This window comes from Chaetura pelagica, unplaced genomic scaffold, assembly GCF_000747805.2.
Source record: "Chaetura pelagica isolate M959 unplaced genomic scaffold, ChaPel_1.0 scaffold1098, whole genome shotgun sequence".
Classification (NCBI taxonomy): Eukaryota; Metazoa; Chordata; class Aves; order Apodiformes; family Apodidae; genus Chaetura; species Chaetura pelagica.
In genome coordinates, this window is record NW_009954179.1 from 891012 (window position 1) to 910295 (window position 19284).

Sequence of the window (19284 nt, forward strand, 5' to 3'; positions counted from 1 at the left end):
AGCAGGTCCAACAAAAGTCCTTTTCAACTCTTCCCCAGCATCTTCAGGTTATCCTGCTGCTGCGGCTCTTGCTGAGTCCCTTCCCATGCTCCAGGTGTTTACTAAATTAAATCTAGTGTCAGTACTACAGGATCCATCAGCTGTTTTCTATTCATATAAAACTGATGTTCAGAGGGAAAGGGCTGAAATGCGAGACAATTACTTTTAATTTGTATTTCCTCTTGCCTACATTATCCAAGAACTGCTCTCTACTGCATTTCCAGGAGCAACAGGCTCTGCTGGGTCTCAGACACTTGCAAAGAAAAGCTTTTGGTTCACTGACAGAAATTAAGTTAGTGGGAACAAGTGAACAAGTGGAACACTTGTTCATACATCACATAATACAAGCACTTAAAATTCTCCATTGCTTGTTAGTGAAGACTGTAGGTTATTGACTGATCTTGAAACAAAGAAACCCAAACTAAGTCTCTTGTAATTTCCTGACAGCAAAATATAATTTCTGTTTATTATTGTTGTCACCTACCTGAGCAGCATGAGTACTGACAGCAAAATATAATTTCTGTTTATTGTTGTCACCTACCTGAGCAGCATGAGTCAGTTTAAGGGTGAAATGAGGAATAGCTCTGTGGTAAGTGTTAAATTACTCTTATCTATTTATTTTTTTTGCCATGAATGTGTATAAGGGAAAAACCTCTATCTAAACACTTCTGAAACCTCTGGCCATTTACTCCTTTTGAGTAATCTGTGATGCTCAGGTTGTCAACTAGACTGTGTTAATTTAAATACATTGTATTAATTTGAATCTACAGGCTTTCACCAAACCTGTATTAGGGAGTATACAGACATGTATATGTAAGGTAAACATATCTTGAGCTAGTTAATAAAGACTGCTCTGAATGATGTGTCCAGAAGTAGGTATCTGGATGAATACCTGCAAAATCCTGTTTATCTGCTTACTCTTTGCTGCTGGTATTGCCATAACAACAGGATAGTGAAACAGTAATCTGCCACTCCAGTAAAATAAGGCAGCCTTTCATAAGTTCTCAATATGAAAAGCTAATTAGCCTCTGAATAAAACCTGGTCACTACCTAGTTCATCACACAAGTATGTCAGTCACTTAGAGATCCAACATGGCTTTAGGACAAAACATCTAACAAATAATTGGATTTTCTTTGTACTGTTCCATTTTCAGTTTATTTGGCTAAATGGAAATATTGTATGTCCTCTTTTAGCATTTTCTGTGGTCTTTATTTCCTTTTTTCCTCTGCATTTGTTATTAAATTTGGTCTGGGATTGGGAACTAATGTGTTGAAGGAGGAGTATACATTTGAATCTAAGCTATTGGGCAAAATGGGAGGTGCCTGTGGTGGGTATATTTTCCTATATCTTCTAGGGAACAATTTCCTATTAGATTTTACTGGGTTATTTTTACAGTCAAGACTTCCATTTATTTCTTTTTGCATTTAAAAAAAAAAACTTGGTGTGTTTGCCTAGTTTAGAAAACTCGTGGCCCTTTTTGGCTCTGAGAACAGCAGCATTTGCTTTCCTTTATGACCTTAAGCTGGGACCCTTGAGGTGTTCATACTGGACAGGTGAAATGAGTGTTTCTATTTGTGCATTAAGAGCCTTTCAACTCTAATTTGAACTACAGGATAAGCTGAAGTTGCAGCAGTGGATGAGTTTAATGTTAAAGGAGAATCACTGTTATCTGTGAGAGAGGGGGAAGACCACTGAAGGATGCAGTTGCTGTCGTGTTGGCAGAGAACTCTGAGTTGTTGCTACTTCCTGTGCATTGGTTTGCATCACAGAGTGGTCTGGGACAACACGACCAGGGCCAGACCAGGGTGGAGGATGGTCTCCAGGAGCATAGTTCATGTCCTCCAGGCACCAGTGAGCATGTGGTGTGCAGCTCAGAGTGGCTCAAAAAAACCCTCTGCTGTGGCCACCACATCTGGCCAGTGGCAACCAGGGAGTTGCTGTCTCACCCTGATGAGCCAGAGCTACAGGGGCTGGAAACTGGCTCATCTGCTCAGCCTCCAAAGTTACCTTGCCCAGAGCCCATGCACAGGACAGATGCTTTCATGGGTCATCCAAAAGGCTGAAGCAATCTGCTTAGGCTGCTTATCTCTCTTAATTATCAGCTTGATTGAAGGAAGTGAAGGCTCACTTGGAGCTCCTAACCTCTTTCAACCTTCCTATTTGTTCAGAAATGAGCTCTGCCAGCCATGAGTCAGCATGTGCCACATGTACATAAGCTGCATTTACAAAATAACCCTCTGATAAAGATCAGGAATGAAGCAGTGCTCTCCAGAAGGAGGTATGTTCTCAACAAGTATATACGTTCCTATAGCAGGTTTGTTGTAAGCAGATGTTGGAAATTTGAATAAAAATCCAGCATCTGGAAGACAGGCTATTTATATTAGCAGGAATTTGGCTGACAGAAAAAAAACCCAGTTTTTGATTGCACCAAATAGTACTTATCTTGTAAAAATGCAATAAGAAATAAAATGAAACCAGAAGTAAACCTGTTCTAACACAGCTGGCATTTTGGCCATTAAAATTGCTGGACATGGCTGAAAATTCCTGGAAGAGATTGTATGTTACTATGTCAGTTAAAAATACTTAAGTTTCTCTTATTTAGTAAATTATTTTGCTACTTTCTTGCTTGTCAGTACTCTCCAAAAAAGTTGTGTTGTATTTTATGCTTTATGGACATGTGTTTTTTGTTCTCAAGCATTATGTTTCTGGAGAATTTTTATTGAGTATATATTTCAGTTTCCAGTCACATTTAGGTCAATTTTAAACTTTGAAAATTTTGTTCAAAGCTCTCTAGCTAGACAGGATAGTTCAGCAAATGAGAGGTGATTGGTACTGAGCTACAGGGGGCTCTGTATGTTGGCATTTGCCTTCACCCTTGGCTTTTCATCTCTGTGGTGTGCCTCCTTGCCACGTGGCAGGGAGCAGAAGGAGTCTTAATGAAGGGGTGTCAGAATCAAATCCAGGATTCAGAGGAACACAGGAAAAGCCAGCTTTTCACCCGTCTTAAATAGCTGCCTCCCAGATATCACCTCAACCCCTGTTCTAGGTGTGCTTCACACCATGGCAGGTTACCAAGGGGAAGAGAAGATGCTGGGATTAGAGATCTGAGGTTTCTGAGGATGTGAAATGAAGAAAGGCCCTGAGGAAGATAGACATGACTAGGAAATGCTTAGACTCTGCCTGCATGTGGTACCAAAAGAAGCTGAGAAAATAGAGGCAGTCTTTGAGGTGTGCTGTCAAAGCACACTCCTGATACAGTCAAAAGCACTAATGAAGGAGGACTATTTCAGTATACCTTGAGGTTAGACAGAATAAATCTCATCCCCTCTGTACAGGACTAAGTTATCCTACCTATGCAGACCATTTGCAGAACATTTTTAGAAGCAATCTCTAGTAAGCATCTCTCCTTTCCAGCATTAACTGCAGATAATAATAATGGGGCAAATTAGACTTTCTTTCATCACATGTGGATACTTTGCCCTTGGTACGTGGTCACTGGTCTTGATATTCTTGGTATTTAATTGACATATTGAAAGCTCATGGCTTCCCTGTGGCTTGGGCAGCTCAGAAGTTTTATGCAGAGGAAGTGTTAATGTGCACCTGTAGTTCAGTTATGAAAAGGAGAATAGATCCAAGGAGTGTTACTAGATAGGCACTGAATTGATTTGTTTTGTATATGTGCATCTCTGAATCAATTCATTTGTTTTGTGTGTGTCTCCTTCATGTCAGATCACAGCTACTTTGTTACAGTCAATGATAGTTCTTGCCCCATCTCCACTGTGCTTTGGGCACATGTGCTCACAAATGAGCACAGAAAATAATCATGGAGCAAACAAATTAAGGGACAAAATAAAGAGCTACAGGCTTTGAATTGAGTATATTTTACTTTTTTTTTTTGTCAGATAAGGATGTACAAAAATGGGAGAGGAAGGATATCTTGTGATTAAAAGGATGGCAGTGAAAAGCTGGTTTGTTTTATTTATTGCCATATGTACTATCAGAGATTTCTGCTTGTGCAATTTGTTTACTCCTCTGTGTATCAATTGCACTGCCTGTAAGCAAGGAGAATAATACTTGAACCATTATCAATATTTAATCCAAGGCTTAATTAATTAGTGTGTTTAATGGATCTGAGGATCCTCTGATAGAAAAAATACACAACAACAAAACAAACAATTCAAACTCAGCTGATAGTCAAAATAAATATCATTTGGCATTTCTTTTGCCAGGCTCTGAAACATATCAGCTTTATTTACCTAAGATGACACTGAGGAAGCCAAGTTCTGGGTTTGCAAGTAACTTGACCAGAGTTAATGACTCTGGCTGTTGTTGCTCTGAGTCTGAGGATACTGTGAGCACTTGGAGATCTGGCAGTGAAGGTTGTGGGAATGGGGCTATGGAGGGGGGCAGCTGCAGGGCCCAGCTCCCAGGCACGTGTGGACAAGGATTTTGCCAGGTAAAACTTCCCGGGCTGCCTGGTGGATCCAGAGCAGGGGGGCAATAACCTTTATGAAAGATGCGAGAAAGTCTCTTCCTCTCACCAACTAAGTGTGAAACAGTAGAAATGATCAATATCTCCCTGCCACGTAAAATATAATAATTTGGAGGGCTCTTGTAATAGGCAATCTTCTGTTTCACAAGAAATTCATGTGTGAGGGAATCCTTTGAAGCCTGTTAATTTCAGTTAGCCCCAGATACACAGAGGTACGCATATCTGCACTGAAATCAAGGCAATTAGATACCTAATTAGCAATTAGCGGTATGTACACAAAACTGTTTAGCTACCCGATTTCTACGTATTTTTTGTGGTGCAGCTGTTGGAGGCAGGCTGCAACTGTAAGCTCCCATCTTCCAGAGGATCATTTTGAGGGATGGCTGTAACTGTGTGAAACACAGCTAGGGCTTCTGTCCAGCTGCCAGCTCTCACACCTCTGCTTCTTGCCTGTGCTCAGCAGACTGTGCGTGCACTTGAGCTCCTGCAAACCAAAGATTGTGCTCCCAGTGTAAACACAAGAGCCAGTAAAAATTATGCTTATGCACATTTATAGCTCTGTGCCATAATATCCACAAACTACTGTTCCGAGTGGCTTTGTGCTTATTAAGCTTGACTTTAAACCACAGCACTCAAGAGAAGGACATTCCTTTCATGAAACCCTTTCCCCCAGTGAACGATGTCATTCCTGAGCCTGATACCCTCTTGCATGGAGAAGCTGCTGACTGTGATGGGATCTGGGTGCAGGTTTCTGGGCAGTGTTTTAGCTTCCTGCTAAAATGATGAAGCCAGAAGGAGCAAACAGGTCTTAAGGAACAGAATTTTTCGTGTGGTATCTGGGATATTGAAGCAACCTTGACTACTCTTCTCAGGTATAATGATGTGCTCTCCCATTCTGAAGACCTGGTTACCCTCTTACCCATGTTTTAAAAAGAAAAAAAAAAAAAATAATGAAGAAAGGCCTCATTAGAGGAGAAATGACTGTGATCATACTTCCAAATAATTATTGCAGCTTTCCTTGCAGAAACTGACACCAGGTGTCATATCTACCTGCAGCTAAAATGGGAGGTGGGGAGGTAGGGTCAGTAAGTGTGAAATGCAAGAGAAAATGGTGTCAGCTTCAAGCTGTGTTCCCCCGAGTAAAATACTAAATAAGGATAGTATAGCACAAATAAAAAATGTATAACATCAAGCAGATTTTCTACATGTCATTCTAGATCTCTATTTTAAATTTGGATCCACACTGTAAAGCCACAGAATAATGAAAAGGGGTTTGCTTTAGCTTTGGAAGACTTAAAGAAGTGCAGCTGTAGAACAGGAATTTTGTTCCCAAGCAAGATACCCTACTGAGGATGACAGAGCAGGGAAGGATACGAAACTACTCTGAAGTGATGGTTGGGACCTCTCTGATAGCTATCAGGAAGGTTGTCATATCAGGAAGACAAATTTCTCCCACAGAGAGGATTTCCCAGGAAGCCTTTTGAAAAGAAATGTTCTCATAAGTAAATCGTACAGCTGGTGTAGACTCAAGGTTAAGAGGTTGGTACAAGCCCTGTCCAAATGTTAGCAGGAAATAAAACTGAAATAACAGCAGCCTTTCACTGACATCAGCTCCTTATTTGTAGGCACCCTAAGGAATCACTACCCTTCAGTGATGATAGGGACATTTGCTTTTGTTTCTTGTAGAATCTGCAAACAGATTCTATTACAAGCTCTGTTTTCAGGCTGTGCTATAGATTTTTCTCCTAAAGGTGATTCGACCTAGAGGACTTCATGTTTCCTGAAAACACTAGGAGCAGTTCCCCATAGGTTTAAAGATGAATGGACTATGCATTTTTGAGATACAGATTACTTTAAAAATTACTCTTGCTTTTAAAATCTCAACTATTTTTGGGTCTCTGGGCCAGGCCACACAAAAGGCATAAGCAGGCCATGCCAAGAATGAGGGCTGACAGTAAAGTAGAATTGTAAGAAGCAAAAGTCATCCTAAATGCCTCTGTATTAACACTCTGCCAAGCAGGAGATGGGAAGGGGGAAGTCTGGCAAGAAGAGAAAACAGTTAAGCCATTTTAAATTAATTTTCTTTAAAACTTGTTAGGAAAATATTTTCATGAACAAGGGAATAATTTTCTTCCAACTGCTTGTTTAGGCATCTGCCTCGGCTGGTTTCCTTGGCTCATGTGAGGGATGGGAGGCAGGGGCAGCTGCTGGCTGCCCTTTCTGAGCTGGAAAGGGCTGAGGCTCCTGTTCCCTGAGCAGCAGAGAAAGCCTCACACTGTCACCCTGCTCTTTGGAGTGATTCTGGTTGCTTGGCCTTCCTAGGCCTTGTCAAAGACCACACAATGTCTTTTCCAAAGTGAGCACTTGTACATTTTAGGGTTTTGCCATGCTTAGAAAGCAAGTAGAATTATACTGAAGGATTCTAAATGGTTTCCACCTGACCTTGGAGTACAAGTACTCTGGGTAATGCTAGGAGGATAGCTTTTGTCAGCTAATAACACAACTGAACAAACATGAAACATCATTAGCTATAAATATTAGCAACAGATTAGCTAAGTAAAAAGCATATTTTTCAAGCAGGTCATCTAAAAAAAGCACATGGAAATCCAGCAGCTTCACTTATTTGTTTCATTAGCTTCTCACAAACCATACACAACATTCAGGGTTCACTGCAACTTTGTCCCTCCCCTGTTGAGGATGTTTTCACCAGGCTTCAGGAAATTGATAACCTTTGTATAAAACCCTTTTCAAAGCCTTAAAAGTAAGGTGACACCTGCTGAGATTTCACTGCTTCTGATCCCTGTGTGCTTGCAAGGTTGCTCGAGTGAAGGGCTAAACATAAAAACCAGCTTGGAAAGCATAGCTATTACTGTACAAAGGTATCACAGCAAATCTTTAGGTAACTTTTACTTACTATTGCAAATTCTTTGTTGAGGATCATCTGCTCCACCAGTGATGACTCGTTGTGGAAGAGGTGAGGCTGCATGTGACTCCACATGTGGGGAAACCACCAAAACTCATCCACAGATCTCAACAGCAGGTCATCACCTTCATCTTCCTCTTCGGTCCCTGCAAAAGAAAGAAAGAAAAGAATCAAACAGAGGTAATAGAAAAGCAACAGTAGAAAATGCCCACAATTGTTTTTTAAATACAGAAGAGGCTGCCACAAAACCTACTGTCCTTGGTCTGGATGTCTTACTGTGCTGGAGATAAGCTCTACCATCTCATAGTGATGTGGATTACCAGTGGATGGTAGTTATCCCTTTCTATCCCTGGCTTGGTGTTAACAGACAGTAATTCTAACAAAACTCAGTTCTCAAGGGTTGATTGTTTTGCTGTGTAATGTAGTGTTTAGAGGCTCAGATTCCCCATGAAGGCGCAGATTGGATGGACTTGTACCCACCTGCTTTGGTTCTGCTAGACCCTACATGGTTGTAGCTGGCCAGGGTGGCATCACAGAGAGCTTGTGTGCCAGAGCCTCACCAGCCCCCCAACGCCCTCAAAGCTGGGTCATTATTAGCCTCAGTAAATTGAAATCTCAGTATTTCTGGTAAAAGTTGAAGCAAGCTTGCAGTGGTTTCAAAAGCTAATTAAGTGGAAAACGTGACGCTGTATTGGAAAAGGGATTCCAAATGTTGTTTCCTATGGTTCAGCATTCAATTATTGCCAGCTTTACTCTTGAAGTAAAACCAGTAAGAACTCCTGTGTCAGTGAGGAGTATCTGCTTCAGGCAGAAGCAGGCACGTGTGGTGATAACAAGGAAAAGCTGTCGTTTGAGAAATGATGCGATGCTGCTTCCACTATTTTTTTCAAACTGGAAAGGCAAAGTTACACTTCTCTAACTTCACCCTCAAATTTTTATTCAACAATGTTCTTTTTATTAACAGCCTTCCTTCTTTTTCCTTTACCATTTTTTTTTTTACCAAGCTTTTTTTTACCTTCAGTCAAAGAAGTAAGTCTCAAAATCAGTTACTGTTGGAGTTATCTTTTGTTCTTAAAAGCCTTTCAGTTCTACAAATGCTGTTCAGTTCTTTTTTTGATTTTCCATTTTTGCTGTCTTTTGGAGAATGCTGCTACAGAGTCATAGAATCATGGAATGGTTAAAGTTGGAAGGGACCTTAAAGATCATCAGGTTCCAACCTCCCTGCCATGAGCAGGGACACCTCACACTAGACCAGGCTGCACAAGCCTCATCCAGCCTGGCCTTGGACACATCCAGGGAGGGGGCTTCCACAACCTCCCTGGGCAACCTATTCCAGTGCCTCACTACCCTTGTGGTGAGGAATTTCTTTCTGATGTCTAACCTAAATCTCCTCTCTTTCAGTTTAAAACCATTACCCATTGTCCTATCACTGCCCTCTGTTGAAAAGTTTCTCCCTGTCATTCATGTAGGCTCCCTTTAGGTATTGGAAAGTCTCCCTAAAGCATTCTCTTCTCCAGGCTAAACAGCCCCAGCTCTCTCAGCCTATCTTCACAGCAGAGGTGTTCCAGCCCTTTGATCATCTTTACATGATCAGCAGTAATACTCAGAAGGAGAGTATTTGAAACTTTCTCCTGATGTCACTGAATCACTACATTACCCTCTTTGCAGCACTCAGCAGGAGCAATTTCATTAGGATGTGCAGATGGGAGTGGTGCTGGGAAAAGGAAGCAAACTTGTTTTCCCAGTAATTCCTTATTGAAAAGAAAGGACAGAGTGCTGTTCCTTTTGTGAATGTCTGCTTCTTCGTGTATAAGTGCTGTACACTGCATCAGCTGGATGGTGGGTCTCTGGTTTTCTGGGGTATGAGGTTCACCTGCAGTCACTCAGGCAGATACAAGGGATTTGAGGAAGAAACTTAAGATGGGCTTTCAAAACAGGGCAGAAAAGAAATGGGATAGGAGTTTGTGAAGCTGGTGATCTATTTGGTAACCTAAAGGTAGGGATGAAGAAGAAAAATGTGGATATTTTAAATATATAAAGAACTACAATCATTCTGCGTAAGATTTAGGTCAAAGTATAACTTAGTGCCTTATTAACATTTGAAGTAGAGGATGGTTCTTCAAATAATTCCATTTTAAAAAAAAAAAAGGTATTTTAAAGTCCTATTTTTCCTATTAATGTCTTCATAAATTGAGATACAGCTAATCAAACTTTGCAGCTTTTTTTTTTTTTACCATAACAAAAATCAATAAGATGAAGCATAGCATTTTCCAGTTTAAACAAAAACAACCCCAACCTGTAATAGCAGAGCTGAAACAGAACGACTGGAAGTCTAACTTTTGGTGGTGGTGTTGCTTTTAAGGATAATTTTCTTTACAAGCCATTAAAAAGAATGTTGTTTGATTTTTATAAATTCTTAATTAGCATGATTTCCAAAAAATCTCATGACAAGGTTTATTGGAGCATTTGGTGAGTGCTCATATTGAAATATTTTTGCCTAATCCCTTACTTAGAGTGTTGGAGGCAAAATAAGGGATTTTGAGGTTTTAATTTCTTGTACAGTCAACATGTTTTATGTAACTTTCTGTCTTCATTTTAATGTGAAATCTGAAAAATGCAGTAGACCTACAATCAAGAAGGTGAACATATATCTGCTTTGAGCTGCAGTATGTGCTTCACTCAGGCAAGTAATAATTCAGAGTTTGCTTGCCCATAGTACATAATCCCATATTTTAAAACTACAGCTATGACTTAGAGGTCTCCTTTGAGCTCAATACTGAACCTAAGTTTGAAGTTGCTATCAATAATGTTATAAATCTTAAATGCAAATCCTGAGAACATCTTAATTTCTACTGCCACGGCATCACCGAGTAGAAAGTGTTTGCCAAAACTGCCAAAACAGGAGGGTCTATAGTTGTTGGTTTTTTTTGCTGATAGAGTTATGTCTCCAGTGTATAGTTTAGCAATGCTGCAAGAAGGGAGTGATGGTGGTGAGAAGATGAGCAGTGAGGCTGCTGTGCTTGTGTGCAGGCACACTGGCTAGGATTGGGATTGTAGTACAGATGTCAGCAACATCTTCTGATGAAAATGTGCAACTGTTTAATCTGCCAGCACACTCCCATGCTCATCTCCCTCCAAGTTTTGGGAAAGAGAGCAAAATCACACATTAAGGAACTCAATAAGGCCCAGTAGTTGCAGTAGGCTAATAAAAGATGTTGAGTATCTGCTGCTTAAAGCCTCTTGGCATAATGAAGCCACTTGAGCAGTAATTAAAAAATACTTTTCCATGTTTTGTTTACAGTGAGACAATAAAGTGCATATTGCATGGAGAATACTTTGAAACCTTCGTGCTAAGCTGATATGACAAAGACCACCACTAACCTGTACAAGAAGTGGTCACTTAACTGGGATACAGCGCTGGGTACCAGCAGTGTCAGGTCCCTTCTTGGAGGCAGTGATAAGCTTCAACACCTTAAGTAGACCTGTGCTATTTTTGTAAGCCTGGAGAGCCTTATGAGGACAGGTACACATGCACATCCTCCTATTTTATCTGCAGCAGCAGTAAATCTGAAATTGTTCAGTGTTTCACCAGCTGGGCAAGACAACCTGTGACAGCAATACGGAGGCCGCTGGGATGAGCAAAGGAAAAACTGTGTTGGCAGGTCAGGGGGTTGATTTTTGCAGCAAGGCTGCATGTTTTGTGCCAGCTCCTGTTCAGTATTTGTAATAAATTCCCTTTCTGCACCTTCTCCCCTCCCTGAATTACCTTCCTCTGCAGTGGACACTGCAGTGATGGCAGCTTGGCTCTGTAGATGGCCACAGCCAAGCAGCATCCTGCCTCAGAGCAGCTCAGGGCCTTGGGCTGCTCTTGGTTTATTTTGCTGTAGTGTGTGTGTCCAATTAATCTCCAGAAGGAATAACTACACAGGCAGGCCAAGATGAAGTGGTGAGAATACCGAAGTTCTGTCTCCAAAGTTGCTCTCTAATCACAGGTCTGCCACTGGTTTGTTATATGACCCCAGGCAAGTAATTCCATCTCTCTCTACCTCTCATTTTTCTCAGGCTCTCCAGCCTGTATCTTTAGTCTGTAAAGCTTCCTGGGCAGTAGTTGTTTTGCCTTATGTGCTTGCACAAGGGGAAAGCAGCCTCGACTTCAAAAGTGACAGTGATACAAATACATAATTTTACTTGCCTTCTCTCTACTCATTCCTCAAATGCTTCCTCATCTCCCCTTCTCCGAGGGACTTCTCTGTTCTCCTTACAGGTGATGAAATGGAGCCATAAGAGCTGGCTAAGCTCATCTGTTTGGTCTTCAAATACCAGCAATGAAAAGGGAAGCACTTCTACATCTACACTGAGAGGCATGATCTGCCTTTCTCCACAGCTGCCTCCTGATGGGAAGGGGGTGAGGTTTGGAAAGGAGGAGGACAAGCAGGTGTCTCCTTTGAAGCTAATTACTGAATATGTCCCTTTTTGATTTTTTTTCTTTTTTCTCTTGCCTTAGCAGTACCAGGGAGCAGCAAGGCTTGGTGGCAACTGAGGGAAGCCTGAGTGGAGGTGCAGCAAAGTATTACGAAGAAGGTAAAGGAGAGGGGAAAAAAAACATGGAAAAAAACCAAAACAAAACAGTGGGGGGCATTGGGCTGTTCAGAAATTAGCAAAAAGAAAGAAGTAATGAGAAGGAGGAGAAGTAAAAGCACCTGATCTTCCACAGCAGCACAGTGCAAATGTGCAACTTGTAACTGCACAGAGTGTCAAAGGAGTTTCAATACCAATTTCTTTTCATCTTGTTTTGCATTTATTATCCCTCCTGATTTGTAGGGCACAGATCACCTTTGCAGTCATAACACAATCTTGTGCATCCCATTCAGATTCTTCTGCCTCTTCAGATGTTGAGACATGATTTTTCCACCTTTTATATTTCAGCATACTGGGAAAACCTTAGTATGTCTTCTGTGCTGCCCTGCCTTTTGTGGAATTTGAGAGATTTTAGCAGCTACTTTACCTCTTTAGGAACCCTAAGATTTACTACCCCACATCTTTAAGAAAAGCACCGAGGGCATTTTTGTGTTCCCAAAAAGCTCATCTGCAGCCCCTTTGGACACTGAATTAGACACTGGATCCTCAAATGGTGGAGAAAATGTTTCCCACTGTGCCACTGGCTCAACATGTTATTTTAAAAAGGGCGTGTTTAAAGCTGGGTTTAAAATCCTATCACCTATTTAACTGCAGCTACCTGAGAACATGAAGTTCCTTCTTACCTGTGTGGTAAAATTTTCCTGAAAATCCAAGGTTGAAGGTAAAATTTGCAACCTGAGTGCGCAGTAAATTTTGAGTCTCTAGTAAAGCCTGAAATAAATAAGAAATTAACATGCATTTAGAAAAATTAATATTGTTTTTTTTTGAATGCCTCATTTTAAAAGTTGTGTCCAACTGAGGAGATATAAAAAAAAAGAAGATCCTGTTAAATGTTTCATATTTTATTTCTGGCTCATTCTTTTTTATAAGACTATTACAATAAGCTTAATTTGCTCCATCAGAGTTAGATGTCCAGCAATGCCATTAATAGTACCTAAGTAGGTGATGGTTCTGTAGCTTGGACCAAGATATACAGTGTTTGCAGTGATTTGTGGCAGGACTTACATCCAGCCATTCAGATGCAGCAATATAGTAAATGATTAAGTCACCCACGCTTTGGGTTATTGCTGAATCTTGATAAAATGTGCTTGAAACACAAAGTAAAATTAGGAATACAGCTTGCATTCCACATGTGGAGGCACTGGGATTTACTTACCTGCAGAAACATTTTTGAGTGTGTCTGAATACCAAATTCAGGTTTAAGAGTGAGTGGGCAAAGCTCCAGTTTTGACCTATGACAGAAGTAGTGTCTTTGTCAGAAATTACATCTCTGTTTATTTTTATTGTCTGAGCAAAAGATAAGACCAATCTAAATGAAGTGGAGGAAAAGGGAACCTGTAGAAGAAACAGGCATAGTCTTGGTCATCTATCTTTTTTTTTTTTTTTCTTGGACATATTTCCAACCACCAGAGAAAGGGGACAGATGGTTCAGAGCTATCTCCATTTACTGTTAGTTGTCAACCCTGCACTGCTTCTAAAGACAGTCCTTGCTGCACAGACACCTTTCTGCTTTCTATCATGTAATTTGGATGTGCTACATGTGTCAGATGGATGGTGCATTTATCTCCCTATTGGTCTTGCCAATGTTGGATGGTTTTTAAGCTCTATTTTCATCAATTTTCTGTGTCTCCATTATGTGGCTCTTGAGAACTTTTCCCATTATCTATTAATAACATTTCTATTGATCGAACGTTCATGTTCTTGCACAGTTCAAAGACAAAATGAATGCAGTGGTTTACACGCAGTGTGAGCCCAGCTAATGTTTCCTTTCATTTGAAAACATCACATTTTGGATGGTCATTAGTAGTTTCACTTCACAGTACAGGAAAATAGTTTTACCTGTTGCTCAACCCACTGGTCTAATTTAAAACCCACCACCAACAAACTCTGCTCCTGACCATAAACCAAAAGTATTGCCAGTCCAGCGTAAATGATATAAGCAGGGTCTAAGCAGCTGAGATGCAGACTGATGGCCTGTGCAGTCAGGTTTCTGTGGTCTCAAGATTTACTGTATTTCCTTTGCATGGCAATGGGCTGGGAGGTGCTGGCAGGTACTGTCAGCACTTGCTGTAGGACATGAGCTTCTCAAAGTTCCTGACTCTCTCCTAACAATGCATATATTTGAGCACCATCCACGTTGGAGTACCAGCCTCCTCTAAAGCATTGTTTGCCAACAGGTGCCTTCTGAAGAGGCATCATTCAGGAGGCTAACACAAAAGGCTGTCAGACAGTGTGCATCTGCCTTCATTTTTTAAATAGAAACATTTGTTGGGTGTTAAGGAAGATGTAAAACAAAGTGGTTATCGGCTACAACAGTCGCCAAGCAATTTCCTTTCCTCACTAAAGGAAATAATATAATGACAGAGAATATTGTGCTCTAGCATTAAATATTAAGGTAGCAGTATGGTTTCCAGCCTATCTTGCCAGACATTTAATAAGTTGATTATTTCAATCCTGTGACAATTTCACATGTGGGACTGTATTTACATAATACATAACAGCTAAATGTTCACTAATGTAAAACCTCAGAGATTGGCTCCACTGTTAGCTAAGCCATTGAAGAAATTCCCAGTTGGTAGAAACTGGCACTAAATTGACACCATTAAAGTCTCAAGCATAGAATCTGAGTCATTATATTTTAGAACATAATTTTCTAAGCTATCTAGAGCATTTTATATATGTGGAAAAAAGACTGATGGGACAAGCAAAATCAATTCAATTTTCCTTTGAGGAAAGAACATCCTGAGAAATTATCATTGCTTAACATACAGTGTAAGAAGGTACACGAAACAAACATCATCATATCACTGCAGTTTTCCTCTTTGATTTCCCTCACACTCACATCTCAATAAGATGACAGAACTGTGGGGGTAGGCAGAAACCTTCCAGCCCAGTGAGGTCTCATTAAAACAAAGAGCAAGGATTAAGATGTAAATCCTGTAACTTGCAGCGTGTCAAGTGTTTTCCTCTGTCTAAAGGGCAAATCTGTCACTCAAACTGGATTTGGCATGGTCCTAAAGACTTTTTTTTTTTTTGATTGCAATTTCCAGGTCTGCATATTAATTTACACAATACGCAACTGAACTTCATTTTCATGACCTCACCTAACTTTAGAACTAAGATACTGTCAGTTAAGTCATTCCAAGCTTATTTTGTCACTAATTGCCTGTTTGTAGGGGAGGGATGTCTTCCACATCCTTAATATAACAAAAAACAATCTCTGGTTAGGTGATTAGGGTCTGCCTTCCCTATTTTTAATGAATATCTATTCAAACAAAATTGCTAATTACTCAGATTGCCTTCACTGGTAATTTGGCACAGTAAATAATGAGGACTTTTGTCTCCTGTAGGTCCTTATTTTGTAGAGAAGATTTTTCTCCTGGGAACTTCATCTGGCCACACTGTTAAATTTCAGTCTGCCAGTATCTCTTCCTCAGTGTCGGTAGGATCACTTGTTTTTCCTCTGAGCACGGGGGCTTGAAAGAGCTATAAGTGGAGGAGATCTACTTGCACGTGAAAAAATAATTGGGGTTCCCCACTGAACTCACAGAGTGGTGTTAAATTAGCAGCTGGAACTCAGTGTTGTTTTATTTTTGGACAGGTAAATAGATCATGTTAAATAATGATCTTTCTCCACAGAGCACACCTGGACAGGGACATACAGACATGTCTCCGGGCCAGCCTAAGCAAAGTGTGGTTTATTTAAGGTAATCAAGCTGTTCTTTCAAATACAAAATGTTAATTGCCTGCAGTCTCTCAAAACTTGTGGGTTTCATTTATTAAGTGAGTCTGTGCTTCGTCAATGAGGCTTCTTTCTGTGACATCCAGAAGATACGGTTTCTTCTTATACTGTGTTTATATTCAGCAGCCTTTTGCTTTAATCCATATAATTACCTTCTGTAGATTTGAAGTTGCCATATCTTTGCCATGTCTTTATTCTTCATAATTGGTGCATCTATTAAGAAGAAGTGATTTTTCCCCACTATGTCCTAGTTAATGATGACTCTATCCTTCATTTACATAATCAACTTTTTGGGGCAATTTCTGCAGCAACATTTCATGCCTAATAGGAAGCAATTTGCTTTCCTTTATTAAGTACATTAAAACTTCATGCCCCAGACATCATTGACTGTAAACATTTGATTCTGCTCAAATTTAATGCACCAAGGCATTTTGCTCTGCCATATTAGGTTTATTTATGTGCTATGTTCTGGATTGTTAGCTGCTAATGAGACTTTGCCTCTCGTTGCTCTAAGGCCTGAACACTAACCTCATTTTAATGAGTTCATTATTTGCTGCCTTCTGAATGGAAGACAACAAATTTTCCTTTTAATTAAAGGTCAAAACACCTCTGGCTAAGAAAAAGTGTAGAGGTTATCAAATCCTTAGAGAAGGTAAAAGAATGACTTTTCCTGATTTTGATGCCAACCATGGGCAGGCCAGGTGGAGGCAGAGGATTTTTCTCTGGGGACCAAAACTCCAAATCTAAGCTAGGTGATAACAGCACAAAAATGTGGTACTAGTCTTCTCCAGACAGTGCAAAAATAAATAAATAAATAAATAGAATCAAATACCCTGAAAGTCAGCCAAAGTAATTAAAGAGGCTTTGCTCCTAACCCAAAGGTCTGTGTGGATCAATACGGCTGCTAAAGTATGAGCCCTTCTTTGCATGTGCAATGATTTATAGGGTGCAGAGGACAGATGCCAGATTAATTGAGCCAACAAAACCTAATCTCATATTTCTTACTGGGGAAAGTGGGGCAAATGTGATCAATGCTGGAGCTGTTTGTCATGAGCCAGAGGTATGTGCAAGCGTTTGTGTGTGTGCAAATGCCCGAGAAGGGGATTGGTGATCCTTTTCTTTGAAAACACAGAGTGGAAACTTTAGTAAAACCAAAAAAGAATTAATTAGAGGAATTCATGCACAGATCCTTGTCTTTCATCTAGCTTCTTATATCTGGTCACCATCTCAAAGGCTGGCTAACAGATACTGGTTCCTGTGCCTCTCGTTGGAGAAGTTGCTCACCTTGGAGGCTGTTAGAGACATGAAGGGTAATGGGGAAAGAAGAGAATTGGTGAGAACAGCTGGTGAAAACTGACAATCTGGTTTTGGAGAGAAATCCCAACAGTTTGTGAAATAGACATTGTATAGCATGAAAGGTGAAATTGTCAACATGTCTTATAACAGCTCTAATCATTATTTCTGCTGAAACAAACCAAATTCCTAACTCTTGCAGGTGTTTCAGGGACCTTCCCAGACACATTGTATAGCATGAAAGGTCAAATTGTCAACATGTCTTACAATAGTATAATCTTATTATCTTATAATAATCATTATTTCTGCCAAACCAAACCAAATTCCTGACTCTTGCAGGTGTTTCAGGGACCTTCCCAGAAGTTACCAAGCATATGTGAGGGAACTGGGAGAAGCCTAGAAGGGATGCAAGACTAACAGGACTCAACATTACCCCACTGTGGAGCAGGAAACCCAACATCTCATCAGGACTCCTGGTCATACATAAGACATCACCTTCCAGAGGTGATTTCTGGGAACCAGCAAAAACTCAAGATCTCAGAGGTTCCTGTTTCCATGGCAGGGTTCTCTGTGGTCAGGGTGCCCAGGGTGGGCATGTGGGACACTCCACTAGGTAGAGCTGCCCAAGGAAACATGATCCCATGTTACTACAGAGCCTGTCCATGAGGACCTCACAATGTGAGGACAGATGAGAAGGGACATGTTGCTTCACACAGTTTGGAAGGAGATCAACGGAAAGAGGGGAACTTTGATATTTCTGCTTTTCAGTGTATCTGTGATTTCATGTAATCCTAAATTATTTCCACACACTCATTCTAGGAAGTACTTCTGGAACAGGATGGGCCAGTGTCTGGCATCCCAGGGCTACACAGCCAAGCTTACGTTGCACTGTCACCATCTGGGGCACATGACTGAGAAACTTGTCCAAAATGGGCTAACTTGCCATTACTCAGTACTCACTGATTTTGGCAATGAATCCTAGTGCTGGGCAGTGATTCCACTACTGCAGTTTTAGTCTTTCTTTTATGTGTGTGTGCATAAAATATATCTATGCTCACTATATGCACATTACTATTTTATTTTTACATACTGTAGATATAAAATATGTGCAAATATGTAAATGCAACTTAATTAAATTAAATCTTTCTGTACATGATGTTCATATACACTGCTCAGTTAACAGGATTTTTCTCTGGACAGGTTGCCCAGACAATCTCTGTCCTTTGGGTTATGATCTTACGCAACTTTGAAGGCACCTCTGCTTTGAGCAGGGGCTTAGACGAGATGAATTCCAGAAATCCCTTTGACCATAATAATTTTAAGATTTTATTAACATTTTTTCCTGCATTTTTCACTTCAAGAAAGTTTTCTCAGCTTCCCTATTATTAATACCAAGAAGTCTTTTCAGGCTGTGTTCCTAACATCTGTCCTTAATGCTTTGGCAGTTATACAGCCCTGAGGTTCATTCCTGAGCTCCTCTGTGCAGCAATTTGCTGGTGGTCTGTGGGAAGCTAGAGGACTACAAAGTAGTAGTTTTGCTCTTGATTTCCAGCAGAAAATTTGTAGAGGGGGAAAAAGAAACAAAACCAACCAACCAAAAACCAGCTAAGAATACTTTCAACACTGTTTCTTTCCACTCCAAGCAGCTGCTGGCAGGATGTGATTCTTGATTGCCTCTTCCTCTGCTCCCTCCCTGAGATCAGTGGCAGGATAAAAGTCTGACAATGCCTGATGTGGGTTTGGCAATCTTCAAAGCCAGTGCAATCTTCATAGGACTACCAGTAATAATCACAGTAGCCATCATAAGGATGCTGTGAAACAGCTAGTAACTGGTTTTCTGATAGGAAAACTGAGTTTAAAAAAACCAACAAAGTTACGTCTAGCCTGACATCCCTGGCAGGGTCACTGCAAGACCCAGGAGTCCAGGTTTCTTAGTTCCAGCTTTCAGTTTTCTGCTGTAAGGAGGACAATCAAATCAGCTGTATCTGCACTTCTTAAAGTCCAACTCGGTGAGGAATTTATAAACCCAGTGAAGCTTAGTCATTGATTTCTGTGTGGCAAGGATTTCAGTCCCCTCACATGCTTATAACAGAGTTTTATTAGAAATTTCATTAATATGATAGTGTGGGAATTATAAAGAATTCACCTTAATGACT

General features: G+C 40.5%; 1 protein-coding gene across 1 annotated transcript in view; it reads right to left on the reverse strand.

Annotated features, from left to right (window-relative positions):
* NDST4 (N-deacetylase/N-sulfotransferase (heparan glucosaminyl) 4) overlaps positions 1-19284 on the reverse strand; it is an 81186-nt gene that overhangs the window by 39114 nt on the left and 22788 nt on the right. Inside the window, exons 2-3 of the mRNA XM_010002855.1 lie at positions 12717-12804; positions 7447-7601 (exon numbers count right to left, since the gene is read on the reverse strand). Of these exons, the coding sequence (XP_010001157.1) occupies positions 7447-7601; positions 12717-12804 (243 nt within the window). The remainder of the gene's footprint in view (positions 1-7446; positions 7602-12716; positions 12805-19284) is intronic.